Source organism: Rattus norvegicus, chromosome 20 (assembly GCF_021556685.1).
Source record: "Rattus norvegicus strain SHRSP/BbbUtx chromosome 20, alternate assembly SHRSP_T2T, whole genome shotgun sequence".
Classification (NCBI taxonomy): domain Eukaryota; kingdom Metazoa; phylum Chordata; class Mammalia; order Rodentia; family Muridae; genus Rattus; species Rattus norvegicus.
In genome coordinates, this window is record NC_141553.1 from 31,996,674 (window position 1) to 32,019,979 (window position 23,306).

General features: G+C 40.5%; 1 protein-coding gene, 1 long non-coding RNA gene and 1 pseudogene across 8 annotated transcripts in view; 2 read left to right on the forward strand and 1 right to left on the reverse strand.

The window, feature by feature from the left end:
• The window catches only part of Kpna5 (karyopherin subunit alpha 5), a 65,143-nt gene extending 61,585 nt beyond the window's left edge, over nt 1–3,558 (forward strand). For 4 of the 7 annotated variants that reach the window (XM_087597186.1, XM_087597187.1, XM_087597188.1 and 1 more), the window contains 1 exon segment: nt 194–3,558. In XM_087597186.1, coding sequence (XP_087453312.1) covers nt 194–381 — 188 coding nt within the window. In that variant the 3' untranslated portion in view covers nt 382–3,558. 7 annotated transcript variants of the gene reach the window in all.
• On the reverse strand, nt 3,554–13,417 carry LOC103694421 (uncharacterized). The gene is made up of 3 exons (XR_015645858.1): nt 6,647–13,417; nt 4,213–4,352; nt 3,554–3,901 (listed from the first exon to the last, which is right to left on the reverse strand). It is a non-coding gene; the product is annotated as an uncharacterized LOC103694421 (long non-coding RNA).
• An 8,043-nt stretch (nt 13,418–21,460) lies between these two features.
• On the forward strand, nt 21,461–22,851 carry Zfp41-ps1 (zinc finger protein 41, pseudogene 1; annotated as a pseudogene).
• The last annotated feature ends 455 nt before the right edge of the window (nt 22,852–23,306 follow it).

Consider the following 23,306-nt stretch of genomic DNA (forward strand, 5'->3'; position numbering starts at 1 on the left):
TAGTCCTTAATACCCTATACTTATGTTCTTAATGAGTAAGATGTGCGAAGTCATTGATTTGTACAAAAAACGAATTTAAAGAAGTGTCCAGTCTTTGTGGAGTGAAGAGGTGCTATTGGTCTGGTGTTCTCATACAGTATATTCTGAAGCTCGAATAATAATTTGTTCCTTGTATGTGTTCTCTCTGTGACAGGCTTGGATAAAATAGAGTTTCTGCAAAGTCATGAAAACCAGGAAATTTACCAGAAGGCTTTTGATCTGATTGAACGCTATTTTGGTGTGGAGGAGGATGACCCTAGTCTCGTTCCTCAGGTGGATGAGCAGCAGCGGCAGTTTCTCTTTCAGCAGTGCGAGGCACCAGGAGAAGGCTTCCAGCTCTGACATGGGGAGGCTTCCATCTCTTACAGGGGGAGGCTTCCAGTTCTTACAGGGGGAGGCTTCCAGCTCTGACAGGGGCGGGGTGGCTCTCGGCTCTTCAACATGACCAGTACTGCTCAAAGTTTTATACGAGACAGGAGAGACCATCGGATGCACTTTTAAAAGCAAATATGAAACAATACTTTCCGTTCAGATGCACTGTTTCTTTATAGATTTTCTGTTGTTTTGCTGTAGCTGTATTTGTCTTCTGTTTGGACTTTTGCGTTGTAAATATACATTATACAGACATTTTATTCAAGCTTGAAAAGGAGAACGTGGCGAATGCTAACGGTTCTGAACTTTCCCAGTGTTCTTGAAGACTGCACAGCAGCCGGGCCGTGAATGTTGATAATTGAGTTTGTCAATAAGACTGACAGTGCCCATCTACTGAATCTACCTCTGTTTAGAATCAAATGTAAGGACAAAAAGCTTCCGAAGCATGAAATCCTGTCAGACTGAGTTAGAGTGTGGTCATCTTTATTACTTCAGATTAAATCACTGTGCTGTATGGTCTATTTCACAAATAATGGCAACAGAAAACTTCGGTTTTTTATGAAGCTGATGTATTTATGGATAAAAATGGCAGTTATGCAGAGAGAAGCTATTCATGTTGATCACAATACTAACCTATAAAACAATAGTTTGTGTATTGTTCACATAAAATATTATTCTAGTATATCTTATATTTTATCCAGAGAAGCTACCCTCTCTGGAATGTATTTATTTTCACTCTTCATTTTAAAGAAGATCATGACAGTTGATCATGAATCTATATTGCTGCATACCTAAAACTAATTATTTCCTCTGATTTTTCAGAAGATCTTGAAACATTTACTCTCTGTATAATAATGGACTGGAGTACTTGAATGGCAGAAGTATGCTGAGGAAATCACCTTGTTCTGTAGTAAATATTGTTAAGTGCATTTAGTGTTTAAGTGAGCGGTACTGGTGAGAACTGCGGACGGTTACGTAATATGTCAAAGTCTGTGTTAGGGACCTTGGGGACGCATGGCAGGTCACACGTGCTGCTGACTGAACTAAGGGGTGGACGGCCTTTGCAGCAGCTCGGTCAGTCTCACTTACGCTTTGTGAGTTAACAGCAAAAAGTCTCTTGAAATGTGAAAGTCTAAAGGTTTTGATAGAAAATTTAAATTTTTTTGCATATGTGTGTTATTTCCATAGAACTGTGCTTGGTAGAATTTTCTAAGCAGATGTGGTATTGTTGAACTCAATTTTTTTTATTTATAGTTATATACAGGTTATGTATATATTTAGTTATTACTTAAGGATACTTACGTAAACTCTAAATTACAACTCTTGTAAGATGGGAACTAAAACAATTTTGATATGATTCATAGTTTATTCTATAAAGAAAGATTCATTTATGATAGCATTTATAATATTTCTGCTGAGAATCAGAGGCATGTGATATAGGAGTCATTTCAAATAGTAGGACACTGTAAACTATATATCATGAATCTAAGCTTTTAGCAAGACAATTAAACTCCACAACCATGAAATCTAGGTTTAAACGTTTTCCATAGCACCAACTGCATCTGTCAGTCTTTTTATACCATTAAGTAGAGGATTGTGTCTGCTCTTTTTATTATAATGGACGTTATAGAGTTAAGTATGTTATGTACATTCAAAGAAACAGGGTAGTGATATAAAAGTTACCAAATCGATGGGTGAGTTTATCAAATGAACACTGTTTTATGGTGCCAGCGTTTCTAAGTTAAGATGACAGGGTATTCGACAGTTTGTAATCAGTTGTTGATCAGCATAATTCAAACTTAGCCAGCTGTGCCTGCTTTGAGGATGCAGTAGTCACTATAGCAAGCCTCTAAGCCAAATCTTCCAAAAAGTAGTTCTTATAGAAGAAATTATATGTGTGTGTAATATATATATATGTATATATATTATGTGTGTGTGTATATATATATATGTATATATATGTATGTGTGTATGTATATGTATGTATGTGTATGTATAAAATGTTTGCAGGCACATAGGATGAGTGACCCGTCAAAGGAGATTTTAGAACTTATCAGTGGGACAAATGTTGAATTTCTAAATGCAGAACATGGTCATTCTTTGAATATTTAAGTACAAATATTATTTCTTGGATTAGATTTGAATGCAAAGGCCACTTTAAAGCCTAGTTCCTTTTTGTCGGACTAAGAGCAAGAGCCAGCTGTGTAAGAGCACCACTAAAATGCCCCGGTGTTTGCCTCCATCATCACTGTCCCTGTGACACAACTCAGTAAGTTGCTTTTTTAAGATTTGTGACACTTATATGTGATAAATACCTTGCCAAATAAAATAAATGTATGACATGAATGCAAATACCAAGAAAAATCCTGAGTCTATTTAACTAAGTTTAATTGAATTTTCTTGAACTTGAATTTCTACTGATTAAACTATGCAATCATGCTTATTGTTTTATAAACACATGATGCACTGGCCTGGGTTTTTCTTGTGTTGTTTTCCTGTGTTGTAAGTTTTAATTTGAAAGATTATCCTAACCCAATTTTTAGTGTTCTTAACTTTTAGTGTCATCTGGCACTTATCGGTAGCAGTGGAAGCTGGAACAGGGTATTTTGGTTTTGGTTTTAAAGTAACTCTGCTGGCACAGAAATGCCCCCCCCCCCCCTCTCCCCCCCCCCCCTCTCTTTTTCCTGTAACCTGTTTGCAGTTAAAGATGGACATACAGGGTGAAGAACTGAAAAAGCGTTTCTCTCTGCTTTGGTAGATTTTTTTTCTTCTGTATAAAGGAGTATTATAGAAAAACGTAAACATAAAAATGTCTTTGTGGATTTCGTTAGTGTTGTAAATTCAGCAATCTACTGGTTGCTAAATTGTGATACTGTGATGTAAAATGAACTCCTGTACTTTTCAGTACATAGCAAGCACTGCTGGTTTTGAAATGTGACCGTCATGCTGTTAGGAGCCAATATAATAGGGATCTAAAACACTATTGTCTCCCTGATAGGAAAACAAGATGGATGAGACAAGACGAGGCCAGATGAGGCGAGATGTGGTGATTTTCACATAACTAAATAAACAGACATTTGAACATTATGCAAGATTATGAAATGTTACACTCTACTAAACACAATAAAATACTATTTTACAATTGTATTTACATGTGTTTATTTTCATTAGTATTGCTAAGGTTATATATTCCCACTGTATTAAAAACAGATGCCACTATCATCTATTGGTTTTATAAAACAAGAATCATAAAGAATAGTTAATTCAGAACTAGGTAGGAAAAGAGGGAAGAGGAGAACTCTTGATTTAGAAAGAGGCCCCTTAAACCAGGCAAAAAGGAAGATCTAGATGTAAACTCAGTTGTATGAGGAATCACAGGAAATCCTAATGAGTTGAAGGTGCTTACGCAGTGGTGCCTCGTAAGTACAGTGGGTAGCTGTCCTAGATGCTGGTCTGTCGCTGTGTATGATGACTCTCTGGTCCACCTAGCCTACAGAAGGAAGGCACACATTTCCACAGAGATCAGAATTGTCATCATCAGTGTTTTGAAGCCTCAAAGTTCACCCCAGTGACACACTTCCTCCAGCAAGGCCTCACCTTGTCTGCCTCTAGAACAACCACCAACTTGGAAGCAGGTATTTAAATGCCAAAATTATGGGGTGGGGGTCTCATTTAAACCACCCCAGTAGTATATATCTTGCAAAGACTATTTAAAATGGAGAAATTGTTCTGCAAAGTTAACAAGTCCCACATGGTAGACTTCTGCTTTTTAGAAGTTTGCACACTTTTCTCCAGACTCACCTTACTAATTTTACTTCCATTGGTAGCATGTCAGAGTTCTTTTCTGCAAATTTTCACCAACACCTGCTGTGTTGTTTTCTGCTCAATAAGGGCCATTCTAGAGAAGGAGATAGTTTCTCCATTTATTTTCATCTGTGCCTCTGAGGGAAAAGAAAGTGAGCCCTTTTCGTTCATATCCAAAGCAGTGAAATCAATATAGCAAAGAGCTAACTGCACCCAGAGTTACCACAGCACTGATATCCTAACAGCCAAGGTGGAATCAACCTGTGTGCTTTCTTCTTGAGCTGATTAACAGCCTACAATTAAGTTATTTATTTATTTTTTACAAGCTTGTTTAAACTTTGTGAGCAACCTTTGCTGCTGAAGCAAATTCTGGCTGTCAGCATTTTTGATAGCCTGTGAATTACAAGGGATTGATCACTGAGCCTGTGTCTGACCCAGGCACAGTGAGTTCTAAGGATTGCTTTCAATGACCTGTCCTTTCAGGCGATTATTTTGATTTTCTTGGGCAGTAATTACACTGCTCAACTTCGCTGAAGACAGAAGGGAAACCTGTGATGTGTGAACCAAACCGTCCTCTCCAGCCTGGCCTACCATACACTGTTGTGACTCAGATTTCAAGGGTGCCCTGTCTTGCTGGCCATTTTATGTGCCCAGGAAGGGAATGAAGCAGTCATAAATTCCCTTTGATTTTACAAATCACTGTCCACAGCATTTACTTCCTGTTCACATTTTTCTGTGGTGTTTTATGCTAGAGTGCAAATTGGGCCCTTGCTTCCTCCATTTTGGCAGGAAGCAGAAAACACAGCAGTCCACCATATTCTCTCAACAATCTGGAGGGTAGGCTTTGTCTACTTGCCACTTAGAATACTTTTTTCTTGGCATCTTACTTTTTTTTTTTATCTCTTTTATTCTAACATAATTTGGTTACATTGACTTGTGGGGCTTTATTTGAAATGGTCATATGTGTTGCCATGAAGTCAAGAGTGACAAATGGTTGGGCTCAGCTTTTATTCAGTCCACGAAACTCCAGCTCTACCTGTTTATGGTGGGTCTTTCTACCTCAGTTAACCTAATCTAGTAATAACTTCACAGACATGCTCAGCAATGTGTCTTCAGCAGTTCCGTATCCTGTCAAGTTCCTATTAACCATCACAGCCCTCACTGTTCAGTGCTTTCCAGGAACCCATATCTACAAGACTAGGAATTGCCCAATAAACTCCTGTTTTTTTTTTTAATTTATTTATTATTATATATAAGTTCACTGTAGCTGTCTTAGGACACACTAGAAGAGGACATCAGATTCCATTACAGATGGTTGTGAGCTACCATGTGGTTGCTGGGAATTGAACTCAGGACCTCTGGAAGAGCAGTCGGGTGCTCTTAACCACTGAGCCATCTCTCCAGCCCAACTCCTGGGTTTTTAATTCAACTTCTGCACTCTATAATTCCAGCTACCCACTATCTAGTCGAACACCTTGATCCTTACCCACATTAGGGGAATTATGTAAACTCCCTATGTCAGTGTTAGTTGGAAGAACAATTTGCATCCTATTCTTTACCCCTGACAAGTTAAGCTATGACTTTGGGGCAGAACTCTACATAAATTACAGCTGCATAAGAAATGTTTTTCTCGGGGTTGGGGATTTAGCTCAGTGGTAGAGCACTTGCCTAGGAAGCGCAAGGCCCTGGGTTCGGTCCCCAGCTCCGAAAAAAAGAACCAAAAAAAAAAAAAAAAAAAAAAAAAAAAGAAATGTTTTTCTCAGTTCTATAATTAGAATATAGCTGAATCATTTTATTAGAAGAAAAATGATTGTATTTATTTCTTGTCAGTCACACAGTGTTTCCTATGTGTTGGGTGTTGCTCTGGGCTTTGATACAGTAGCACATAGCTAGTCAAAGCCTGACTATGACAGAGGGAATTCGTCCATAGTAGTTTGAGTCGACCCATTCTTTGTGTTATTGTTCAAGCCAAAATTCCTGCCACTTATTTGAAAAGACCATTTCAGGAGTGTTCCTTCAAGACTTGTTTTTCATTAATATAGCTTATATTTCTGGTTTTCTGCCATGATTGCTTCCTAAAACACACTGCTGTGCCAAGTAGTAGATTTGGTGTGGGTGACATTCTTTCTTTCCCCTTTAATATTGAAAATGGCATGGTCTGTCTTACTTTAAGGCAAGAGATGCAAAGATTGAGCTATGGAGTTATCCTGGAGATCTGCCATTCTGGGATGATGTTCCCTTGCCAGGAAAGGTTCCTCTCCCAAGGGAAGTCTTAGGAGGACCTTAACTAGCTTGTTTTTTGACCTTTTACTAATCCTTCAGTGGGAAAAGTAAAAAAATGACTCTTTCCCTGCAGACACATCTCACAGTGGTCTCTATTACTGGGGTAAACTTACCAACTACATAGTCCTTGTGAGGCTTGATTACCTACCATCATTTAGGACACCAGCAACAGAAAAGGCAACAGCTTGCACCCAGAGCTGAAAGCCAATATCCAGGAGTGCTGACACGCCTGAGAGCAGAGGGAAGGCCACCACTTCTGCTCCAAGGGACCTGCCAGGAGCCCTCAGGACACAGGAACTGAGGAGCAATCTGGGACAGGATTCTTTCAGTTTTCACCCGGAGCTGACTGGTGCCATAGCTTTTTGTACACAGATCCCATGGGGGAGAGAGATGGACTTTCAGAAGTGCGGACAATCCTGAGAGCACAGGTGAGACTACCACTTCTCACATTCCTGGTCCAAGAAGAATCTGCCTGAAGCCCTCTGGACACAGGAACCGAGGAGCAGACTGGGACAGGATCCTTCTGGTTTCTGACTGCTCCCAGAGCTGACCCTGTGACACAGCTCCCTATACCCAGATGCTGCTGGGAGAGAGCCACTCTTCAGGAGTGCTGACACACAGGCTCACAGGAGGGTCAAGGCACTGTCAGAGACAAAAAGATCAGCTAACACCAGAGGTAAACACAAGGCAAGAGGCAAGGGCAAGAATCTAAGCAACAGAAACAAAGGCCACTTGGCATCATCAGAACCCAGTTCCCCCACCACAGCAAGCCCAGGAAACCCCAACACACTGGAGAAGCAAGATTGTAACTTAAAATCACAACTCATGATGATCTTTAAGAAGGACATAACTCGCTTAAAGAAATACAGGACAACACAGGTAAACAGGTAGAAGCCCTTAAAAAGAAAACACAAAAATCCCTTTAAAAAATTATAGGAAAACACAACTAAACAGGTGAAGGAATTGAATGAAACCATCCAGGATCTAAAAATGGAAAGGGAAACAATAAAGAGATCACAAAGGGAGACAATCCTGGAGATAGAAAACCTAGGAAAGAGATCCCAAAGCATAGTGGCAAGCATCACCAACAGAATAAAGAGTTGGAAGAGAGAATCTCAGGGGCAGCAGATACCATAGAAAACATTGACATAACAGTAAAAAAAAAAAAAATGCAAAAGGCAAAAAGCTCCTAACCCAAAATATCCAGAAAGTCCAGGACACAATGAGAAGATCAAACCTAAGGATAATAGGTATAGAAGAGAGCAAAGATTCCCAACTTAAAGGGCCAGTAAATAGGCCGGTGCCTGGAACTGAACTTAACTGGTCACATCTCCCTGCACCCAAATCCCATGGGGGAGAGAGCTGGAACCTCAGCAGTGCAGACACACCTGAGAACTCAGAGGAGACTACTCTCTGCCCACATTCCTGATCCAAGAGGAAATCACCTAGTGCCATCTGTGGCACTGGGCACAGGGACATAGAAGCAGTCAGGGTCAGGACTCTTCCAGTTGCTGCCCTCACCGAAAGCTGAAAGTCAGCTGCCAGGAGTGCCTAAATGCCTGAGAGCTGAGCTCTCTGTTCCCAGATCTGGCTGAAAGAAAACAGGTCTACAGGAGTGCTGACATACAGGTCTACAGGAGGGTCAAGCCACTGTCAGAGACAGCAAGACAAGCTGACACCAGAGACAACCTGATGGTGAGAGGCAAGCACAGGAACCTAAGCAACAGAAACCAAGACTACTTGGTATCATCAGAGCACAGCTCTCCCAACAAAGCAAATACTGGATATCTAAACACACTGGAAAAGCAAGATTTAGATATAAAATCACATTTTATGATGATGCTGGAGGACTTTAAGAAGGATATGAATAACTCCCTTAAAGAAATACGGGACAAAAAAAGAAATACAGCCCTTAAAGAGGAAACACAAAAATTCCTTAAAGAATTATAGGAAAACACAAGCAAACAGGTGAAGGAATTGAATAAAGCCATCCAGGATTTAAAAATGGAAATAGAAACAATAAAGAAAGCACAAAGGGAGACAATACTGGAGATAGAAAACCTAGGAAAGAGATCAGGAGTCATAGATGCAAGCCTCACTAACAGAATACAAGAGATAGAAGAGAGAATCTTAGGGACAGAAGATACCATAGAAAACGTCAACACAACTGTCAAAGAAAATATAAAATGCAAAAAGCTCCTAGTCCAAAAACATCCAGGAAATACAGAACACATTGAGAAGATCAAACTTAGTGATAAGAGAGTGAAGACTCCCAACTTAAAGGGCCAACAAAATTATAGAAGAAAACTTCCCTAACCTAAAGAAAGAGATGCCCATAAATATAAAAGAATCATACAGAACTCCAAATAGATTGGACCAGAAAAGAAACTCCTCCCGTCACATAATAGTCAAAACACCAAATGCACCAAATAAAGAAAGAATATTAAATGCAGTAAGGGAAAAAGGACAAGTAATATATAAAGGCAGACCTATCAGAATCACACCAGACTTCTCACCAGAGACTCTGAAAGCCAGAAGATCCTGGACAGATGTCATACAGACCCTAAAAAGAACACAAATGCCAGCCTAGGCTACTGTGTCCAGCAAAACTCTCAACATAGATGAAGAAACAAGATATTCCATGACAAAACCAAATATACACAATATCTTTCTACAAATCCAGCGCTACAAAGGATAATAGATTGAAAGCTCCAACACAAGGAGGGAAACTACACCCTAGAAAAAGCAAGAAAGTAATCTCCTTGCAACAAAACCAAAAGAAGAGAGACACAGAAACATAATTCCACCTCTAACAATGAAAATAACAGGAAGCACCAATCACTATTCCTTAATATCTCTTAACATCAATGGACTCAATTCCCCAATAAAAAGACATAGACCAACAGACTGGATATTGCATTTTGCTGCATACAGAAAACACACCTCAGTGACAAAGACAGACACTACCTCAGAGTAAAAGGCTGGAAAACAACTTTCCAAGCAAATGGTCCAAAGAAACAAACTGGAGTAGCCATTCTAATATCGAGTAAAATTGACTTTCAACCAAAAGTCATCAAAAAAGATAAAGAAGGACACTTCCTATTCATCAAAGGAAAAATTCACCATGATGAACTCTCAATCCTAAATATCTATGCTCCAAATACAAAGGCACCTACATTCATAAAAGAAACCTTACTAAAGCTCAAATCATACATTGCACCTCACACAATAATAGTAAGAGATTTCAACACCCCACTCTTACCAGTAGACAGATCATGGAAACAGAAATTGAACAGAGACATAGAGATACTTACAAAAGTTATTAACGAAATGGACTTAACACATATTTATAGAACATTTCATTCTAAAACAAAAGGATACATGTTCTTCTCAGTACCTCATGGTACCTTCTCCAAATTGACCATATAATCGGTCACAAAACATGCCTCAACAGATACAGGAAGATAGAAATAATCCCATGCGTCCTATCAGATCACTATGGACTAAGGCTGGTTTTCAATAACAACAAAAATGACAGAAACCCCACATGTACATGGAAGTTGAATAATGCTCTACTCAGTGATAACTTAGTCAAGGAAGAAATAAAGAAATTAAATAATTCTTAGAATTTAATGAAAATGAAGGCACAACATACCCAATCTTATGGAACAATTAAAGCAGGGCTAAGAGGAAAACTCATAACTTTGCTGGCAAAAAGAAAGAGGAGAGAGCATACATTAGTAGCTTGACAGCACACCTAAAAGCTCTAGAACAAAAAGAAGCAAATATACCCAAGAGGAGTAGAAGGCAGGAAATAATCAAACTCAGGGCTGAAATCAAACAAATTGAAACAAAAAGAATTATAAAAAGAATCAACAAAACCAGGAGTTGGTTCTTTGAGAAAATCAGCAAGATAGATAAACCCTTAGCCACACTAAAGAGAGGGCATAGAAATTGTATTCAAATTAACAAAATCAGAAATGAAAAGGGAGACATAACTACAGATTCAGAGGAAATTCAAAAAATCATCAGATCTTACTATAAAAGCCTGTATTCAACAAAACTGGAATATCTGGAGGAAATGAACAATTTTCAGGAGAAATACAAGGTACCAAAGTTAAATCAGGAACAGATAAACCATCTAAACAACCCCAGAACTCCTAAAGAAATAGAAGCAGTTATTAAAAGTTTCCCACCCCAAAACAGCCTAGGATCAGATGTGTTTAGTGCAGAATTCTATCAGATCTTCATAGAAGACCTCATACCAATACTGTCTAAACTATTCCACAAAATAGAAACAGAAGGAGCACTATCCAATTCCTTCTATGAAGCCATAGGTGTATTATGCTTATACCTAAACCACGCAAAGACCCAACAAAGAAAAAACTTCAGACCAATATACCTTATGAATATCGATGCAAAAATACTCAATAAAATTCTCTCAAACCGAATCCAAGAACACATCAAAATGATCATCCATCATGTTCAAGTAGGTTTCATCCCAGGGATGCAGGGATGGTTCAATATACAGGAATCCATCAACATAATTGACTATATAAGCCACATGATCATTTCATTAGGTGCTGAGAAAGCATTTGACAAAATTCAACACCCCTTCATGATAAAAGTCCTGGAAAGATCAGGAATTCAAGGCCCACACCTAAACATAGGAACAGCCATATACAGCAAACCAGTAGCTAACATTAAACTAAATGGAGAGAAACTTGAAGCAATCTCACTAAAATTAGGGACTAGACAAGGCTGCCCACTCTCTCCCTACTTATTCAATATAGTACTTGAAGTCCTAACCAGAGAAATCAGACAATAAAAGGAGGTCAAAAGGATACAAATTGGAAAGGAAGTAGTCAAAATATCACTATTTGCAGATTATATGATAGTATACTTAAGTGCCCCAAAAGTTCCTTCAGAGAACTACCAAGCCTGATAAAGAACTTCAGCAAAATGGCTGGGTATAAAATTAACTCAAACAAATCAGTAGCCTTCCTTTACTGAAAGGATAAACAGGCTGAGAAAGAAATTATGGAAATGACACCCTTCACAATAGTCCCAAATAACATAAAATACCTCAATGTGACTTTAACGAAGTAAGTGAAAAATCTGTATGACAAGAACTTCAGATCTTGTCTGAATTCAATCTACAGATTCAATGTAGTCTCCATCAAAATTCCAACTCAATTCTTCATAGAGTTAGAAAGAGCAATGTGCAAATTCATTTGGGATAACAAAAAACCCAGATTAGGGAAAGCTATACTGAACAATAAAAGAACTTCTGGGGGAAGCACCATCCCTGGCCTCAAGATATGTTACACAGCAATAGTGATAAAAACTGTATGGTATTGGTACAGAGATAGGCAGGTAAATCAATGGAATAGAATTAAAGACCCAGAAATGAACCCACTAACCTATTGTCACTTGATCTTTGACAAAGGGTCTAAAACCATCCAGTGGAAAAAAATAGCATTTTCAACAAATGGTGCTGGTTCAACTGGAGGTCAGCATTAAGAAGAATGCAAATTGATCCATTCTTATTGCCCTGTACACAGTGAATCAAGTCCAAGTGGATCAAGGACCTCCACATCAAACCAGATACACTCAAACTAATCGAAGAAAAACTGGGGAAGAGTCTTGATTACATGGGCACTGGAAATTTTTCTGAACAAAACACCAATGACTTATGCTCTAAGATCAAGAATCGACCAATGGCTTCTCATGAAACTGCAAAGCTTCTGTAGGGCAAAGGACACTGTCATTAGGACAAAATGGCAACCAACAGATTGGGAAAAGATCTTTACTGTCAATACATTCAGTAGAGGGCTAATATCTAAAATGCACAATGAACTCAAGAAGTTAGACTCCTGAGAGCCAAATAACCCTATTAAAAATGGGATACAGAGCTAAACAAAACATTCTCATCTGAGGAACATTGAATGGCTGAGAAGTACCTAAAGGAATGCTCAACATCCTTAGTCATCAGGGAAATGCAAATCAAAACAACCCTGAGATTCCACCTCACACCAGTCAGAATGGGTAAGATTCAAAATTCAGTGACCAACAGATGCTAGTGAGGATGTAGAGAAAGAGGAACACTCCTCAAGTCTTGGTGGGATTCCAAACTGGTATAACCACTCTGGAAATCAACCTGGAGGTTCCTCAGAAAATTGGACATTGCACTATCTGAGGACCCAGCTATGCCACTCTTGGGCCTCTATCCAAAAGGTGCTCCAACATGTAACAAAGACACATGCTCCACTTCATTCACAGCAGTATTATTTATAATAGCCAGAAGCTGGAAAAACCCAGATGTACTCCAACAGAGGAATGAATACAGAAAATGTGGTACATCTTCTGGGATGCCTCAGGCTGTGGTGTCTTCGGGAGCATTGGTAGTACACACTTGTAATCCAACAACTTGAGAATTGGAAGAAGGAATGACAAGTTTGTGGCCATCCTGGGTTACATACTGAGTTACTAAACATCTTGGGGTTCTATCATGTAGTTTTGTCTACACTGCTTTAAGTTCCTTGTGAGGCACACATGCACACCTGTCCAGGAGCAATCAATCTCCTTTCTCTGAATAGAGCACACACACACACACACACACACACACACACACACACACACACACACACACACACCAGTTAATCTTGAGATTCCTTGGCTAACTCAATGACCGGGCACCTCTAAACCTTCCCCTGCTACCCCAGGCCCAGTCAGGGAAATGGCCATAAGCCAATTACCGAGAAACTCACATGGTCAATTGGCTTTATCTTCTCTTCTCCAGTCCTTCCAATTCTCCCTGCATCCTACCTGAGCAGCTCTTAGTGTCCCTCCCTCTGCTCAGCCATTGGCTACTGGCAAGTTTTTTGGTCAGTCGAAAACCAATTTGGAGTGGGCACCTTCAGCGTCAGTAAACACAGATTCCCGATCAAAGCATCAGATCCACCTCCCTACATGGGGTACATAGTGAGACTTCATCTCAGAAAAAGTTAAATAGCATATGGCACAGTGGGATTAAATTTTGCATGCTTTGAAGTTTGAAAGTTAAATGCGGGGGGCGGGGCACTCAAGCAGCAGGTTCCCTGTGGTCCAGACACTGCCCGGACCTGAAGGGACCCAGTCAAAAGCTCCCTGCACCCAAATCCTGTGGGAGGGAAAGCTAAACCTTCAGAGGGGAAGACATGCCTGGGAAGCCAGAAGAGACAACACACTGCCCACATTTCTGACTCCAGAGGAAAACACCTAACACCATCTGGGACCCCGTGCACGGGGACCCCGGGAAAAGGCAGTGCAGGCCCTCCTGGTTGCCGCCCTCACAGAGAGCTCAAAAGCAGCTCCCCAGGAGCAACTTCAGCCGCAGGACCACAGGTAAGACCAACTTTTCTGCTCCAAGAGACCTACCTGGTGGACTCAGGACACAGGCCCACAGGAACAACTGAAGACCAGTAGACAGGAAAGGCTACACGCCCAAAAGCAGAACACTCTGTTCCCATAACTGGCAGAAAGAAAACAGGAAAACAGGTCTACAGCACTCCTGACACACAGGCCTATAGAACGGTTGAGCCACTGTCAGAAATAGCAGAACAAGGTAACACTAGAGACAACCTGATGGTGAGAGGCAAGCGCAGGAACCCAAAGAACAGAAACCAAGACTACATGGCATCATCGGAGCCCAATTCTCCCATCAAAGAAAACACTGAATATCCAAACACACCAGAAAAGCAAGTTCTAGATTTAAAATCACATTTGATCATGATGATGGAGGACTTCAAGAAAGATATAAAGAATTCCCTTAGAGAAATGCAGGAAAACATAAACAAGTAGAAGCCTATAGAGAGGAATCACAAAAAATCCCTGAAAGAATTCCAGGAAAACACAATCAAGCAGGTGAAGGAATTAAAAATGGAAATAGAGGCAATAAAGAAAGCACAAAGGGAGACAACCCTGGATATAGAAAACCGAAGGAAGAGACAAGGAGTCATAGATACAAGCATCATCAACAGAATACAAGAGATAGAAGAGAGAATCTCAGGAGCAGAAGATTCCATAGAAACCATCGACACAACTGTCAAAGATAATGTAAAACGGAAAAAGCTACTGGTCCAAATAGTACAGGGAATCCAGGACTCAATGAGAAGATCAAACCTAAGGATAATAGGTATAGAAGAGAGTGAAGACTCCCAGCTCAAAGGACCAGTAAATATCTTCAACAAAATCATAGAAGAAAACTTCCCTAACCTAAAGAAAGAGATGCCCATGAACATACAAGAAGCCTACAGAACTCCAAATAGATTGGACCAGAAAAGAAACTCCTCCCATCACATAATAGTCAAAACACCAAATGCACAAAATAAAGAAAGAATATTAAATGCAGTAAGGGAAAAAGGTCAAGTAATATATAAAGGCAGACCTATCAGAATCACACCAGACTTCTCACCAGAGACTCTGAAAGCCAGAAGATCCTGGACAGATGTCATTAGACCTTAAGAGAACACAAATGCCATCCCAGGTTACTGTATCCAGCAAAACTCTCAATTAACATAGATGAAGAAACCAAGATATTCCATGATAAAACCAAAATTACACAATATCTTTCTACAGGGATAATAAATGGTAAAGCCCAACATAAGGAGGCAAGCTACACCCTAGAAAAAGCAAGAAACTAATCGTCTTGGCAACAAAACAAAGAGAAGTAACACACACACATAATCTCACATCCAAATACGAATATAACAGGCAGCAACAATCACTATTCCTTAATATCTCTCAACATCAATGGACTCAACTCCCCAATAAAAAGACATAGATTAACAAACTGGATACGCAATGAGGACCCTGCATTCTGCTGCCTACAGGAAACACACACCTCAGAGACAAAGACAGACACTACCTTGGAGTGAAAGGCTGGAAAACAAATTTCCAAGCAAATGGTCTGAAGAAGCAAGCTGGAGTAGCCATTCTAATATCGAATAAAATCGATTTTCAACTAAAAGTCATCAAAAAAGATAAGGAAGGACACTTCATATTCATCAAAGGAAAGATCCACCAAGATGAACTCTCAATCCTAAATATCTATTCCCCAAATACAAGGGCACCTACATACATAAAAGAAACCTTACTAAAGTTCAAAGCACACATTGCACCTCACACAATAATAGTAGTAGATTTCAACACCCCACTCTCATCAATGGACAGATCATGGAAACAGAAATTAAACAGAGACATAGACAGGCTAAGAGAAGTCATGAACCAAATGGACTTAACAGATATTTATAGAACATTCTATCCTAAAGCAAAAGGGTATACATTCTTCTCACCACCTTACGGTACTTTCTCCAAAATTGACCATATAATTGTTCATAAAACAGGCCTCAACAGATACAAAAAGATAGAAATAATCCCATGCATCCTATCAGACCACCACCGGCTAAAGCTGGTCTTCAATAACAATAAGGGAAGAACGCCCACATATACATGGAAGTTGAACAATGCTCTACTCGATGATACCTGGTCAAGGAAGAAATAAAGAAAGAAATTAAAGACTTTTTAGAATTTAATGAAAATGAAGTTACATCATACCCAAACTTATGGAACACAATGAAAGCTGTGCTAAGAGGAAAACTCATAGCTCTGAGTGCCTGCAGAAAGAAACAGGAGAGAGCATATGTCAGCAGCTTGACAGCACACCTAAAAGCTCTAGAACAAAAGGAAGCAAATACACCCAGGAGGAGTAGAAGGCAGGAAATAATCAAACTCAGAGCTGAAATCAACCAAGTAGAAACAAAAAGGACCATACAAAGAATCAACAAAACCAAAAGTTGGTTGTTTGAGAAAATCAACAAGATAGGTAAACCCTTAGCCAGACTAACGAGAGGACACAAAGAGTGTGTCCAAATTAACAAAATCAGAAATGAAAAGGGAGACATAACTACAGAATCAGAGGAAATTCAAAAAAATCATCAGATCCTACTACAAAAGCCTATATTCAACAAAACTTGAAAATCTGCAGGAAATGGACAATTTCCTAGACAGATATCAGGTAACGAAGTTAAATCAGGAACAGATAAACCATCTAAATAACCCCATAACTCCTAAAGAAATAGAAGCAGTCATTAAAGGTCTCCCAACCAAAATGAGACCAGGTCCAGATGGGTTCAGTGCAGAATTCCATCAGACCTTCATAGAAGAACTCATACCAATACTATCCAAACTATTCCACAAAATTGAAACAGACAGTGTTACTGAATTCCTTCTATGAAGCCACAATTACTCTTATACCTAAACCACACAAAGACCCAACAAAGAAAGAAAACTTCAGACCAATTTCCCTTATGAATATCGATGCAAAAATACTCAATAAAAGTCTGGCAAACCGAATCCAAGAGCACATCAAAACAATCAATCACCATGATCAAGTAGGCTTCATCCCAGGCAATGCAGGGATGGTTTAATATACAGAAAACAATTAACGTAATCCACTATATAAACAAACTGAAAGAACAAAACCACATGATCATTTCATTAGATGCTGAGAAAGCATTTGACAAAATTCAACACCCCTTCATGATAAAAGTCCTGGAAAGAATACAGATTCAAGGCCCATACATAAGCATAGTAAAAGACATATACAACAAACCAGTAGCTAACATTAAACTAAGTGGAGAGAAAGTTAAAGCAATCCCACTAAAATCAGGGACTAGACAAGGCTGCTCACTCTCTTCCTACTTATTTAATATAGTTCTTGAAGTTCTAGCCAGAGCAATCAGACAACATAAGGAGATCAAGGGGATATAGATTGGAAAAGAAGAAGTCAAAATATCACTATTTGCAGATGATATGATAGTATATTTAAGTGATCCCAAAAGTTCCACCAGAGAACTACTAAAGCTGAAAAACAACTTCAGCAAAGTGGCTGGGTATAAAATTAACTCAAATAAATCAGTAGCTTTCCTCTACACAAAAGAGAGTCAAGCCGAGAAAGAAATTAGGGAAACGACACCCTTCATAATAGTCCCAAATAATATAAAAATGCCTCGGTGTGACTTTAACCAAGCAAGTGAAAGATCTGTATGATGAGAACTTCAAGCCTCTGAAGAAAGAAATTGAAAATCTCAGAAGATGGAAAGATCTCCCATGCTCATGGATTGGCAGGATTAATATAGTAAAAATGGCCATTTTACCAAAAGTGATCTACAGATTCACTGCAATCCCCATCAAAATACCAATCCAATTCTTCAGAATTAGGCAGAACAATTTGCAAATTTATCTGGAATAACAAAAAACCCAGGATAGCTAAAACTATCCTCAACAATAATGGACTTATGGGGGAATCACTATCCCTGAACTCAGGCACTATTACAGAGCAATACTGGTAAAAACTGCATGGTATTGGTATAGAGACAGACAGATAGACCAATGGAATAGAATTGAAGACCTAGAAATGAACCCACACACCTATGGTCACTTGATTTTTGACAAAGGAGCCAAAACCATCCAATGGAAAAAAGATAGCATTTTCAGCAAATGGTTCTGGTTCAACTGGAGGTCAGCATGTAGAAGAATGCAGATTGATCCATGCTTATCACCCTGTACAAAGCTTAAGTCCATGTGGATCAAGGACCTCCACACCAAACCAGATATACTCAAACTAATAGAGGAAAAATTGGGGAAGAACCTCGAACACATGGGCACTGGAGAAAATTTCCTGAAGAAAACACCAATGGCTTATGCTCTAAGATCAAGAATCGACAAATGGGATCTCATAAAACTGCAAAGTTTCTGTAAGGCAAAGGACACTGTTGTTAAGACAAAATGGCAACCAACAGATTGGGAAAAGATCTTTACCAATCCTACAACTGATAGAGGGGTTATATCCAAAATATACAAAGAACTCAAGAAGTTAGACTGCAGGGAGATAAAAAAAACCCTATTAAAAATGGGGTTCAGAGCTAAACAAAGAATTCACAGCTGAGGAATGCCGAATGGCTGAGAAACACCTAAGGAAATGTTCAACATCTTTAGTCATAAGGGAAATGCAAATCAAAACAACCCTGAGATTTCACCTCACACAAGTGAGAATGGCTAAGATCAAAAACTCAGGTGACAGCAAATGCTGGAGAGGATGTGGAGAAAGAGTAACATTCCTCCATTGTTGGTGGGATTGCAGACTGGTACCATTCTGGAAATCAGTCTGGAGCTTCCTCAGAAAATTGGACAAGGAATTACCTGAGGACCCAGCTATACCTCTCTTGGGCATATACCCAAAAGATGCCCCAACATATAAGGAAGACACATGCTCCACTATGTTCATAGCAGCCTCATTTATAATAGCCAGAAGCTGGAAAGAACCCAGATGCCCTTCAACAGAAGAATGGATACAGAAAATGTGGTACATTTACACAATGGAATATTACTCAGCTATCAAAACAATGACTCTATGTAATTCATAGGCAAATGGATGGAACTGGAAAAGATTATCCTGAGTGAGGTAACCCAATCACAGAAAAACACACATGGTATGCACTCATTGATAAGTGGCTATTAGCCCAAATGCTCGAATTACCCTAGATGCACAGAACACATGAGACTCAAGAAGGATGACCAAAATGTGAATGCTTTACTCCTTCTTTAAAAGGGGAACAAGAATACCCTTGGCAGGGAATAGGGAGGCAAAGTTTAGAACAGAGGCAGAAGGAACACCCATTCAGAGCCTGCCCCACATGTGGCCCATACAATACAGCCACCAAACTAGATAAGATGGATGAAGCAAAGAAGTGCAGGCCGACAGGAACCGGATGTAGATCTCTCCTGAGATACACAGTCAGAATACAGTAAATATATAGGTGAATGTCATCATTAAACCACTGAACTGAAAATGGGACGGGCCCCTGTTGAAGGAATCTTAGAAAGGACTGAAAGATCTTGAAGGGGCTCGAGACCCCATATGAACAACAATGCCAAGAAACCAGAGCTTCCAGGGACTAAGACACTACCTAAAGACTATGCATGGACTGACCCTGGACTCTGACCTCATAGGTAGCAATAAATATCCTAGTAAGAGCACCAGTGGAAGGGGACGCCCTTGGTCCTGCTAAGACTGAACCCCCAGTGAACGTGATTGTTGGGAGTAGGGTGGTAATGGGGGGAGGGTGGGGAGGGGAACACTGATAGAGAAGGGGAGGTGGAGGAGATAGGAGGATGTTGGCCCGGAAATGAGAAAAGGGAGTAACAATCCAAATGTAAATAAGAAATACCCAAGGTAATAAAGATGAAAAAAAAAAGTTAAATGCTTCCCCAGTCCTTTATCCCTTCCACTTTAGCATTGGGAGATGCTGAGCAGACTGTTAGGAGAGAAAACTGATCAGCACTCTAACTCAGTTGTGAACACTGCAAACCACAATAACAACTTAGTAGGCAAGATGAACCCTCTGGTGCAGTCCACAGAAGTCTTACACTTGGTATTGTCAACCGAATAAAAAACACATGGCTAGGAAGAGGATAGACCCTACAGAGGAATTTACTACCATTGTTTAGCTAAATGGGCATGACACCAGCTGCCTTCAAATTATTGATGTTTCTGTCTATAGACAGCTGCTACTTCTCAGAGAAGCCACTCATTCAAAGGAAGATCAAATCACAGCCACTGCAGGAATCTGCATAAGACAGAGACAGTCAGCAGTCAACTATAGAACGGAGTGGAGCACATGAGACCCTACTCCTTCTTGCTGAGTTGCTGGGTACTGATAGATCACAGTTCGGAGGGGATTGGGGGGGGGATCATGGGGAGGAGATGTAGGATGATGTCATACAGGTGAGGTAGGAACAAGATAGAACAAGGCCTGTCATTGGACGAGAAGAAAGGATGGGTGGGAGAAAAGTTTGAGGGAAGAGGAGGAGACTGGAATGGGAGGAGACTGGAAGAGAGGCCACAGAGAACATGGAGGCTGACGTTAAGATTCCACTCTGTGTATTTACAGGTTGTTATGAATGTTCTTAAGGGATGGATGTGTACACGGCTTTGTATGTTTAGGTGGGCAATTATATCTTATCAATTGGATCAAAGGTTATTGTGTTGTGTGTTTTTTCATGTAGCGATTTAAGTGTAAGAGAGTGTGTGGTGGCTAGAGACACTGGGCCTCCACTGAGTTGGGGTGTGTGTTTCTGGCAAGATATCTACCAGATATTGTGGTGCCGGACCTATTGGGGGTAAAAGACAGGTTTTTTTTATTTTTTATATTTTTACGACAACAGGGAGGAAGTTATTACTATCTTTAGTTATGGGCCTGCTAGTGAGCTGACCAAGCTCCAGCACTTAGTTTCAAATTCATGGTCATACAGATGGCCTTGGGCAAACTCTGTGGGACACAAAATAAAATACCATGCACGTGGACCTGTAGGGAGGAGAAGGATTGGGAAGGAGATAAGAGAGGGTGGAGGGAAAGTAATCAGAAGGCATTATATACATGTATGAACCTGTCAAAAAACATAATAATATAAAAATAAAAGTAAACTTGAAATATAGATGAACATAAAATTATAAATATTCAGTAGTCAATCCAGCCTTACTTAAAATTTACTGCTTACTGATTAGTGGTGCCCCGCTTTTTTTATTTTCTTCTTACCTTCAGCCCAATAAAAACTCTAAGGCACGTTTATTTGTTCATCAAGAATCCAGCGCAAACAACGTGTTTCAGATGTCTCTGTCCTAGAACTTGTTTGTGTCTCTTCCTCCTCCTGTCTTCTTTACTAAATAATCCTGGAAGAGTAAAATTTGTATCGGCGAGACAGTAAACCTTCCTGTGTTCAGCTCCCACCCTCTCCTGGGAAGCCCCTTCTGTGTGTTTGGGTTTCATGCTAAGTAAGCCTGTTTCTCATTAAATCCTCAGCAAAGACTGGGGTTGACTTTTTCTGAACTGTTCTCGAAGTTTCTAGAAGATAGGAGGCCATGACCATGGTCAGCATGGAGCAACTGAGGTTTTGCCGTAGGAATCCATATTTAGATGATGCACATGTTTCCTAAAGAGGCTGGGTGAGACCTTACATTAGGTTTTAATTTCTCTTGTATTTTATAACACAAATAGTCCCGGATCAACAAACATTTGAACTAGGTTCTAAGCACACAAAGGTAAGTTGGGAGAACTAGATGATGGATACATCATTATAATTGTCAGTAAGTCCTGACACAATTTTGTAGAAAATTCCAAACCCTCTGAGTTGAATTTTACTGTGCACAAAGGGCAAATGTTCAAAGTTTGGAATGGGCACCAGAGGGGCGGCCACCTTTAGGTGTGGGAGTGGAGGGCTCAAGTGGGCATTGTTAACGATTGCCCGCCTTCTGGTCAGCCTGCCTACCGCCATGTTCTGCCTGCGTTTGCGCTCGGCCCCCATCAGAAGCAAGAAGACCACGGTTCTGTCTGCTTGAGGCAGCTTCATAAGCAGGATGTGGTGAGCTGTCTTTGACAGAGTGAAGTCCCAGAGAAGGAGCCAGGCAGCCACTGACTGGGAACCCTCAGCCTTTCTTGGCCTCCAGGAGGTTTCCTGCTTTTAAGAGAAGCAAGAGGAAAGCCTATAACTAGGGAAAGGAAGATCCAGGCCCCAAAGGAGGAGACAGGTGTGCAAAAAGGCCACTGTCAAAGGAGAGAAAACATCAAAGGGGGAAAAACCAACCAAGAAAGCTTCGCAAACCCTGAAAAGATCCTGTCCTGAGTCCCAGAGTCGAAGCACGTATCTTTGATACCTTTGATGCCTTGTTTAAAGATGACTTTGAGGGTGTCCCCATGTTTGTTCCTTTTCAGAGGAAGAAGCCCTATGAGTGCAATGAATGCAGTCGGGCCTTTAAACACAAGCCAGATGAAACTCGCCACCAGAGAGTTCACTGAAGAAGCCCTTTAAGTGTGGCCAGTGTGGGAAGACCTTCAGGCACAGCTCAGATTCACCAAACATCAAATAATTCACACCGGTGAGAAGCCCTTTAAATGTGGATAGTGTGGGAAAGCCTTCAACTGTGGCTCCAACCTTCTGAAACACCAGGAAAATGCACACTGATGAGAGAAGCCTTACAGCTGTGAGGAGTGAGGAAAATTCTTTGCCTACAGCTCCTGTTTCATATGGCATTGGAAGCATTGCAGGAGGAACAGGGCAGGGCAGCCTACAATGATGGATCCTTGTCAGATACCTGATGATGGTCCAGAGTTCTTATGCAGCGTACTGTTGATGGCTCATCTGGCTACCTGTCTTGAAAGGAAAATCTACCCATCAGACATGAGAGCCCACAGAGGCTTTCTGCTGTGCGAGTCTACACTTAGTGGTGTCACGGTGCTCTCTGGTGCTTCCTGACCTTCCAGCTATTTTCCAGGCTACTTTATGCTATCCATGGCCATCTTTGGAACAACTTTAGGTCACCAAGAACTTTAGAGCTAAAGTGACACCCCTGTTGGCAAGGGCCACTGCCTTCCTCTGCTGCCTCTGTCTGCGCCAACCGTGTGTTTTTGTCTCGTCTTTTGAAGGCTTCTGGCTCTGCATGCCCAGCCCACGCAGTCTGCTAGGGGCAAGGAACCCTGAGGTGGATGACTGGCAGCACTCTGACCAACTCTGAGGACCAGTCTCCTTGGACAGCACCAAGTCCTGCTTATTTCTGAGCCATGGAGACAGCTCAGCAGGGAAAGGCATTTGTTTCTCACAGAAGCCTGATAATTTGAGTTCAGTCCTAGAACCCATGCAAAAAATGTCAACAGATACCTAACTCTTCAGAACTGTCCTCTGATCTACTCCCGGCTCCCCATGCAGACAAC